Source organism: Sphaerodactylus townsendi, linkage group LG03 (genome assembly GCF_021028975.2).
Source record: "Sphaerodactylus townsendi isolate TG3544 linkage group LG03, MPM_Stown_v2.3, whole genome shotgun sequence".
Lineage (NCBI taxonomy): Eukaryota > Metazoa > Chordata > Lepidosauria > Squamata > Sphaerodactylidae > Sphaerodactylus > Sphaerodactylus townsendi.
This window is the reverse complement of record NC_059427.1, coordinates 129,185,352-129,195,634: the sequence shown is the minus strand read 5'-3', so window position 1 is coordinate 129,195,634 and position 10,283 is coordinate 129,185,352. Positions and strand designations below refer to the sequence as shown.

The following is a 10,283-nucleotide window of genomic DNA, read 5'->3' as shown; positions in this document are numbered from 1 at the left end:
TTTCCGGGCTGTGTGGCCATGGTCTGGTAGATCTTGTTACACATAACAGACTTCCCTCTGTGATACGCCTCTGAAGATGCCAGCCACAGATGCAGGCGAAACGTTAGGAGCAAGATCCACCAGACCACGGCCACACAGCCCGGAAAACCCACCAGAACCAGTTGAGTCCGGCCCTGAAAGCCTCCGACAAGACACTGGAAAGGACACGTTCGCACATTGCTGAACCACATTATGTAGAAGCAGCAGCAACCATCCAACCCAAAGGGGATGTCTGCTGTCATGGAAATGTCAACATATCCAGCCCTTTTTATGGCAGGGCCTCAGTTCTGCCAGTCTGTGGCAGGTGAATTATTAAAGGGACGATCATCTTGCAGCTCATGCAAAAAGCCTCCTCTCTGAAATGGTGGCAGAGGGCAGGAGTAACGGAGAGGAGTCCAGTTACAGTGTTCCACACATACCCCACTGCTCTGACAAGGCTGGGCCCCTGGGAGAAAGGGATTCATACTGGTGTCGTCTGCCCTCATCTCCAGGTTGTGTGAAACAAATTGGCCAGAGAACCTAAGTGGGAGGTGGCTCAGGACGGAAGACAGAAACAGTTTGTAAGAGAAGAATCACTTCTATGCAAATATTCCTTTTGTTCCTCAGCTGCCTCTGGTGAAAAAGTTTCAGGAGGCTTGTGAAACAACACCAAAGCCTGCTTACTCAAGGCAGAGGTAGAGGAGCACACATACACACACACACACACACACCATGAGTAACAATCCCTCTTTCAAACAGCCTTTACTTTTCTATTATTGTCATTCCAGATCCTTAGGGAACCCTTCATGGCAGGTGCACCCAGGATCCCTTGTGATGTAGCAAAGGATTCTGAGGGCGCAAATAATGCCTTGCCTGCGTCAACCAGCTAACTTTGACTCTAACAGAGTCCCAAGGGACGATTCCCAAAGGTTTCATGAGAAAGCTATCTTCAGCATTTCCATTCTCTGTGCTATTTCTGAAAAAATGACTTCATGCTTGATTGTTCCCAGAATGTTTCCAGTATACTGTCAGTTTGTTTTCATGGAGAAAGGTGGCAGTAAATTAAAAAAAACCAGTCTTTAAAACAGTTTTTCTTTCTGTGGCTTTTGTTGTGTGACTTTCTGTTAACTCTCTGTTTTGCTATGGGTAAGTAGAAACATGAGCACATACACCTAGTTACCTAAATGCATAGACAAATGAGTAGAACGGCACCCTTCCCTTTCAAACTCCAAAGCAGGCCTCCCACAGGATACAGATTGAAAGATGTGGGCAGGGTGATCCTCAAAAAACCACTGTAAGCAGCCTGGATTGCAAATTCCAGGCAAGGTTACCAGCTGATCAGTTTTTTACCAGCATGACCAAGTTTCCCCCCTTCTGACTGGCTACCCAATGAAGAGTCTTTCTCATAATGGTGACAGTAGGAGACTGGCTTTAAAACTTATTTATTGGGATGATTCAGACAACTTTGGAAGAGATCTGTGAGTCCCCTTGGGTCTTACGCAAAGTCATCTGATTTGTTCCAGTCAAGAGGGAAAAGAGCCAGGATGGTATTTGAGATTTACAGACCTTTGTTCCTGCTGTTTTCCTGCTCTGTTCTCCGTGCCATCTCCCCCACCCCCAACACAGGCATAATATTCAGCTGAGCCAAGGGGGAGCCACTGTCTTTCGTGTCTGCTTTACATGGGTGTTGTGAGGATGAATCAGAATGGGAAAATACTCTGAACCCTGGCAGACATTGCTGAAACGATCATTGTTTTAAAAAGATGGAGATTCAATTATGAAGAAAAGTGCACTTGATCAAGTTCTGCCTGACGGGCTGTTAAATACACCACATTCCTTGCTAAGAGTGGTAAAGCATTACACTCCCAGATTCAGTGACAGAGAGCAGGAGACAGCAAATTTTGCTTGCATCTCCATTCCCTTTACAGTCCTGCTAAGTTACTCTCACTTCCTCCTATTCAGGTGGTCACAATTGAGAGTGACATAAGATGCCTGCTTTCATCAAAGTATTTGATCACTGGAACTTCCTGTCGTAAGCATGGGTAACAATGATCTTGCCAGGCCTGGTGCTGGACAAGCTCAAAGATAGCATGGTGAAGTGGGGTTGCCAACTCTGGGTAAGGAAATTGCTGAAGCTTTGGGGCAGAGCTTGGAGAGGATGAGGTTTGGGGAAGGGAGCTGGCTCAACAGGGGTGTGATACCTCAGATCCCATGCCCACCCTCCAAAGCTGCCGTTTTCTCCAGGGGAACTAATCTCTCATCTAGAGAGCTAGAATACTGGAATGACACCATGACCCACCTGGAGGTTGGTGACCCTCACTGGTCAGAAGATCAGAATGTGTTCTGGGCAGGGACGTAGGTAAAGAAGGGGTTCACAGGTTCAAATCTCTCCCATTACATGTCCAGCTTGCTTGAAACAGTGCATGGAACGGAACAGCCGGAAAGTCAGCTCAGTCACTGAACTCACCCCATAAAAAATCTATGTCACTGGTTCTGGGAGGCTTTGAAACTCCACTTTTCTATGGAAGATCACTGGGTGGCCTTGGGCCAGGTACGTTTTCAGCTTAACCTTCCTCACAAGGTTGCTGTGAGGATAAAATAGAGGGAGAACAATGCTGCAAAGCCAGTTTGAGTCTCCTTTAGGGAGAAAAGTAAGAGAATAAATAAATAGTCTGGAAGGTGGTGCTAGTTCCGCTACTGATGGGAAGGGTTTGGACAGGTACCAGGAGGACATGTAATAAAAGAGTTAGACTAGACTGGTTCTGTAAATAAAATACTTTGTGTTATTTCTGGCCCCTTTCATGAATTCTTATTTCATTATCATAAAGGGCCAACACAAGGCCTTTTCTTTAGTCCCAAATTGTGAGGACAAAATGGATAAACTCATTGGGGAAGGGGGGAGTGCAAAAAATACATGGTAAACAAAAAGCACCCAATGAGTAAAACAAAACGTAAATCAAAATGTCTGTTAGGGATCTGTACAAAGCAGACCCACACTGGGAAAGATGGAAATAAGTGTGTGGTAGCCAGCTGTTGTGCCTCTTGTATACCTTTTTTCAACTCAAAGATGACAGGAGATTTGAGAATTCCTCCACCATTTCCTGGACCATCTTTGTTCTAGAATGTTCCGTGTGGGTCCCAGAATTAGGTATGCCCCAGAACCCAAGTGGAGCGCTCTGTAACAAAGATGATCCAGGAAATGGTGGATGAATTCTCAAATCTCCTGTCATCTTTATGTTGAAAAAGGTACAGCACCCATCTTCCTGCAACATGGATTAAGAGGTCTGTGCCAGCCTGAGGCTCTCCTCGGGCACTTTTGCCCATGCAGAATAATGCACTTTCAATCCACTGAATTTTACTGTGCAAAATAGCAAAATCCACTTGCAAACAATTGTGAAAGAGGCCTGAAAGTGCATTATTCTGCATGGGCAAAAGGGTCCCTTTTGGTCTCCTAACTCAACATCTTTACTCATACATCTGCTTTTCACCTTTTCCACTGCGGCCCCATCGCCTTCCACGTAGTGGAGGAGAGGGGGCTGCGACACACTTCATGCGTGGAGGGGCACACCGGTGGTGACCCCCTGGTATGGAGGTCTGAACTTCTGGGCGCGTCTGAAGGGCTCCCCTTCTCCATCCCTCAGTCGATCACGAGGGCCCCGGTTCCCTGAAGCCTGACCGGCAGAGGGCGACTGCCAAGAGCCAGCCGGAGCCGGCCAATTGTGCGCCGTGGTGTCGCCAAGAGGAAGCCTCCTGCGCGCCCGGTTGTTGTGTACACTTTGGGAAAGGTCTCCAGGGGACCCGAAGCGGCAGGAGGCAGACGTGGGGAGGAGTGAGCCAGCGGGGGAAGGGAAAAGGCTGAGCCGCCGCAGATCCCAGATGGGCAACGGCAGACTCTCACCCGAGGCGAGGCGCACTTAGTGCAGCACCGGACAAAAGCTCTCCAAACAGAGGAGGCTGCGTAAAAGAGGGGGTTGGACTATTGTTAATTGGGGGGGGGGGGTCACAGAGGGGACAAAGGGGGCTCGAGGCTGTTGACATGCGGCACCGAAATCCTTCCAGCAGCAGATCGGGAAAGCTCCTTCCTTGGGAAGGATTAGTTTAGCTTGGAGATGACCGGACTCTGTTAAGACGGGGACAGAGAAAAAGTGCGCTTGACCAGGCGACGGGAACCGGACGGCCACCCCGCGCGCGGCACCTGCTGCGGTGGGTTTCGCCTTTGCCTAAAGGAGCCTTCCCGGGGAGCCCTGGCCATGATCATGAAGGAGGCGAGCGAGTGCAAGGACCAGCAGCTCACGGTGAGGGGAAGGGCTTCACTGGTTCATACATCCTTTCCCACTTGGGGAAGAAAAGAAAAGAAGGGAATGGGTGGGGGGGGGGGGGGATGCACTAGTACAGTTTAAAGGTGGGACTTGCAGCACATGGGAAGTTGGGGAGGGGGAGTTGAGTACATTTTCCCTTTTTGCACTTGGCAGACCATTTTCTTAAGTTCTTTCTTTGTAGCAGGGAGACTGACAACAAATGAGAATGAATTGATCTTATTTCTTAACGGTTGGACAGGAGATCCACTGTTATTAACAGGAGGGTCACAGAGATGCTTAAGGTACCCACTGGCTTGAAAAGATCTGCTTCCCTTATCTAAATGAGATCCAAAGTTTAGCTTTTCTGTGGCCCATCTGGCTGTACTGTGACTCAATGGCATCTCCAAATTTCTCTAAACTTCTCTCTGGCATTGAAAGTCCTACAGGGTTTACATAAGTAACTGTGACTTCAAAAAAAAAAACCCTTCACCTGCCCAGTTTGAATAGTGGCACTTATGCTGAAGTCTGAGCTAATCTTTTAATGCCCCAAACTTAACAGGGTTGGCTGCTGTAAACAATTTGAGCTGCAAATAATGACCCAGGGATGGAAGATCAGCGTCTAAGTTCACCTTCCTTCACTAGTATTATTACATAAGACTAATTAGAGCTATTTGCTAAGTCGCCAGTAGCCTGAACTACTGTGCAACCTATACTAGGTAACCATTATCAGCATATTATATCTAAAGAAAACGTTGGCCTATGAGGTTTGGATTGCATCTTAGTAGAGATCTGTGGATGTTTTCTGAAAGTTTTTCATTTCCCTACAGGAGACTGCTACCTTCTCAAAATGTAAAAAGCTGTGTGAACATTGTAGAACCCATTCAATGTCATGTGTATTTAGATCATGGGTAGGGAGATATTATACTGATGTGAAAGTAACTGCTTTGAATGACCTTGTAGCCAATAGTTGAATTGCTTAAATAAATAGAAGATAAATTATCCCACACAAAATAGAGATCCTATAGATTATCAGCATTTAAATAATAAAAGCTTCTACTATATTTTAAATACAATCTGTTGTTTTTTTAACCTTTTTTCGGCACTCCTTAATAGATATTGGAGGGATAACTTGAGCCCAAAAAAGACTGGTCCCTGCCCTGAGAAACTTACAAAGAACAAAACCATGCACTCATTGGAAAGCATGGTTAGGCTGAAATATAAGTCAGCCTTCCTGCATGGCCACCAAGCAATTCAGAAACCTGATAGAAGCACATTTGAAACTGTTTTTCACATTAAGCACAACAAGAGTGGGGCAGGAGCCAAAAAGTGCTTAAAGAGATGTGTGAATTTGGTCTAAAACTACATAACAGAGGGATACTGAAGGATAAACAAAAGTATATGCAATCACACATTCTGTACCTTTTATGCTTAACCTTGTCCAGATCTCAGTTATCTAAAATTCCTGTTCACGTATGTGTGAGGAATATATGCATATGATATCACTGGCATGACATGACATATCACTTCTTAAGCCACCCATGATTATTGCTGTCTCCAAAAGAAAGTCTAGTGTTTGAGATTGATGTGGAAACTCTGACTCTGATGACTAACCTTAAGAGACTCTTTTACTCATGCAAGTTGTTGGCAATGTTGCGATCATTAAACAAAGAGCATACTTGGTGGAATGGGGTCCTGTTTGTAGAAATGCTCTTGATATTTGTTCCCTGTGTGTTCTCTGTCATTTATAAATTCTAGTCTCTTATTTATCCAAAGTGTATAATTTATGCTGCTTTTTGAAGGATGCTCATATGTTAAGAATATGTGAGATATGCAGTGTGTATATAACAACATCAAAGCACGTATGAAGAATAGGTGTTTTGAAAGTGCATCTCCATGTTCAAATTAGTTTTCACAGCAATGCGTGTGATGCTGCATGAAATAGGATTTTAAAAGTGTATTTTAAAAATGTTTATTTTATATCACTGGTGGGCAGGGAGAGTGAATCAGTCAGATCTTACAGAGGAAATACAGTATAGACAATAAGGCCGACAACAGTTGTTCTCTGACTTTTTCTGAAATCATCAGTGTTTAGTGTCTACAAAGAGAGGTGCAATGGCATAGCCTTCTCTGGGATTTGTACCCTCTGGAATTTGACCTGCAAGCCTTTCCTCTTAATTTCAGACTTTATCTAGCTAGTGGGCACTTTGGGTGTGCATTTTGTACATGCTTAAAGATATTGCTCAGCCCTGGCACTGAAATGGGTTCTGGGTTTGTACTCTGCTCAAACTAAGCCCGTGGTGGCGAACCTTTGGCCAATTGGCCATGCTGGCAGGGGCTGATGGGAATTGTAGTCCACAACATCTGGAGTGCCAAAGGTTCGCCACCACTGAACTAAGCCCTGGCCATCAGGACTTTTCATAAGTTCAAGCAAGATAACGATGCAGCATCTCCTTTGTTGGCTCATACACAGCAAAAGGCTCCTTTGGTCAATGGACAGCTCAGTCTTGCACCTTCTATTTGTATGCTTTAAAGGTTGCTTCCTGTGCAAGCGCTGGGTCATTACTGACCCATGGGGTGATGTCTCATCACCACACGTACTGGGCAGGCTTTGTTTATGGGGTGGTTTGCCCTTTGTCTCCCCCAGTTGTCTACACTTTATGCCCAGCAAACTGGGTACTCATTTTAGCAACCTCGGAAGGATAGAAGGCTGAATCAACCTTGAACCAGCTACCTGAAAAGACTTCCATCAGGATTGAACTCAGGTTGTATACTTTAGAAGGCGAGTAAAAGAAAGCAAGAAAACCTTTTAGCTCACGTGGTTAAATGCTGCCGTTTCAATCTATAGCGCAGCAGCTCAGTGTGTGATGCTTCTCTCAGGGTGTTTTTTTTTTCCTTCCAGGAAAAAGTGCTGTAATTGTCTGTGTGTGGCTGCCCACCAGGGCTTTAGCGAGACACAGATTATCGTCTCTCTAGACGGGCAGTGCCTCAGGGGAAGCACACTAGGCAAGGAGGAGGTGAATGAAATTGATCAAGAGTTTCTTCAGTGAGGTTTCGGAGTGAAAAGCACTCTCTTTATGCTCTCTGGCCCTGACTGTGTGGTAATAGCAGGGAAGGCTGTGGCTGCCATGCAGCTGCTGCTTCTGTCTGCTTCTCTTTCCTTTCTCAGTTTGCAACCTGTGGGACTCTTCTGGAGCTCATGAATCTCCTCCTTGTCTTCCAGGTGGCCCTTCGCATACGGCCAGTCAGCATGGCGGAGCTGGAAGAAGGAGCCACACTCATCGCCCACAAAGTGGATGATCAGGTATTATGGAAAGCCTTCCTGTGAGGGGAGGGATCTCTATTGGACAGCTTATGAGTAGCTGTACTCCGCTTTTAAATACAAGGTTAAAGCGGGCACCAGGAAATTATTTGGGATAGGTTTCATTTTTAAAACATTCTTGTACAGGTTTTAAAAATCCCCCCCAAATGGTATTGCTGACAGTACAAACTGACATTCCACACTGGTGCTGGGGAATGGTCACTAAACACAGACAACGAGGCACTGTGACTCAAACCTGCCTGGAAGCCACCAACTCTATCCTGAGAAGCCTGAAGCCAAAAGTTGGAGGTGTAGTGGGGTCTGTGCAAGTGGCGAAGAAAGAGCTTTCTGCATTCTATTCCTCTTTTGTCTTATCTTGCATTGGCAAGGGCTAAATACTGGCCCTGAAAACAGGCTAAACCTGTTCAAAGGAAGCCCTCCCAAAGAACTTTGGCAAATTTGAAAATAGGAGAGAAGAGACTGAATGTTGGCATGACATGAAACTGAGAGTCAGGACTGAAACCTTATAATAGGGGGATAAAACTTGGGTTAGCTGAGAGATCTAGGGCTAAGATAATTTTCAATTTGAAGTAAGTAGCATAAAAGGAACTAGGAACACAATGTGCAGAGAAGGGGAATGTAAGCCTTCTCCCTGTGCTGATTTCCTGACCCAGAGGCCATTTCCTGATGCTGCATGCATATCATTGGGATAAATGTCTGAGTACATAGTGGCTCTCTGGAGCTGTTTCAATTCCAAGAAATGGCATAGTGAATAAGGTTTAAATTCCCCCTCCCCATATGCTACTGTTTCAATATGAATAGTGCCACCATAGTCCTGAAAATTGGGATTTTATGCATGTGTGGTCTCTTTCACAGTGAGTGTACATTTCCTCCGGGTTGGCTCTCAGAAATGCACTCATTTTGCCCTCTTCAGCAGTCACCCTGTCCTCAGGTCGGAGAATTCCCATGTTTTCCGAAACCCGTTTAAGGGTGATTTTTTTTCCTCTCACTTCGCAGGGAAGGAGATCCCCGTGCCTTCGGCTTTCTTTGTGTTTTCTCCTCACCCTTTTCTGCCCACACCACAGCATGTCCATCCACTCTCTTCAGGCCACCATTTCAGAACAATCAGAAAGGCTTTTTAAAAAAATTAACACTGAAGGTCTGTTACTGGAGCGAGAGACACTGTGAAATCGACCTGTCAAGCAAAGTGACCACATCAAAGACCTGCTTGCCTCTTCCTGCCCTGTCCCACACTTGCAGGCCTGCCCAACATTTCCACAAGCCTCCATACAAAGATCCTTTCTGCCCACTCCTCACACATACCAGCTAGATCCAACCCAAACATAATGTAAGAACAAATCATATCACTTACCTGGCTCAAAAAGCCGCAGAGAGACCAGAGCCCCCCAAAACTTTCCCCTTAGCCCCCCCCCCCCTCAGAAGCCCCTTCTGCTTTCCCAGCACCCTTAGAAAGGTGCCTCAGACATAGCCATACTTGGTTCCTATTAGTTGCAGTCAAGAGGGAAATTAGGTGTGCTGATTAGGAGGATATTTTTTTCTCTCCCCTCGAGACTTGCTGGGAAGTGCTAACTGCATTTGATCCAGCAAACTAGCTCTAGGGATGCAGATGGCCTCCGGTGAGAGCTAAGCTGTTGTGTCTATGAGTAACATGTACTAGATCTGATGAATTGCATCAGGTCTGCACAGAAGTTGGGTTTTTTTAAAGAGATGAAGGCAGTTTGAAAAAGGGATTGAGGCTCATCATGCACATTCCATCTCCTCAGGCAAATGTGTTTTGCATATTAGTTTTCACTTCATTATTGCATTTATTCATTATTCTTTTAAAATTGTCAGTTGGTTTCAATGTGCTATGCATTGCTGGCTGTAATTTTTTTGTACGTGTTTTATTTTCCTTGCAATGTACATTCAATGTTCAGGGATTATTTCTCTCATGGGATGCTTCCTCTCAAATTCCAGGTGGAAAGGGTACCCACTGTGTAGACCAAAAAAAAAAAATCTGGCTTGCAGGCCAAATAGAGGATGTCCTTTTGCACTCCCAGAGGTTGAGCAGCATAATGGTTCAGGCACGTCAAGGTGTTTGGTGCCCTACAATGACCTATAGAACTATTTAGGAGGCAGTGGATCAGACTTGACACTGGAACAGGCAGACTCAGAGCCTGCAAAGGGAGGTATTCGGCTTTCAGAGAGAGGCAGGTAGCACTGCAGAGTCGAGACAGAGGTTTGCATTCCAGCAGCCTCAGGAACTGGGTGGTTGTGAGTTTCCTGAGGGGCTTCTCTCAATGGCTCCTATATTCCAGTCCGAAGACTCACCTTTCCGTAAAACAGCAGATCTCCAATGAAGAACATCCCTGCCATTGCAAAAGAAGGCATCTCACAGCCCCAGTAAGCAAGCAGAGTGACAGGCAGTGGCTTGCATTAGGCTACCCCAGGCAGGCAGCAAGACAGAGCTAGCATTTTGGATTTCCCAAAAAAGATGGTTGCAGAAAAGGCGGAGCAGCACATACACATATGTTTTCAGGCTCTACTGTCATCAGATGGAAAGTAGGGGTGTTTCTGATACATCAGGAAAGCAGGAGGACAAGCTGCCATGTTTAAAATTCTATTGTTTAGTGTATGGACAGGCCTGCCAATAACTACTGTGGGTCTCC

The 10,283-nt window shown here is 45.7% G+C and overlaps 1 protein-coding gene across 1 annotated transcript in view; it reads left to right on the top strand.

The window, feature by feature from the left end:
- Nucleotides 1–4,018: 4,018 nt before the first annotated feature.
- Nucleotides 4,019–10,283, top strand: part of KIF19 (kinesin family member 19) — a 42,561-nt gene continuing 36,296 nt past the window's right edge. The window contains exons 1-2 of the mRNA XM_048488710.1: nucleotides 4,019–4,313; nucleotides 7,537–7,617. Coding sequence (XP_048344667.1) covers nucleotides 4,269–4,313; nucleotides 7,537–7,617 — 126 coding nt within the window. The 5' untranslated portion in view covers nucleotides 4,019–4,268. The remainder of the gene's footprint in view (nucleotides 4,314–7,536; nucleotides 7,618–10,283) is intronic.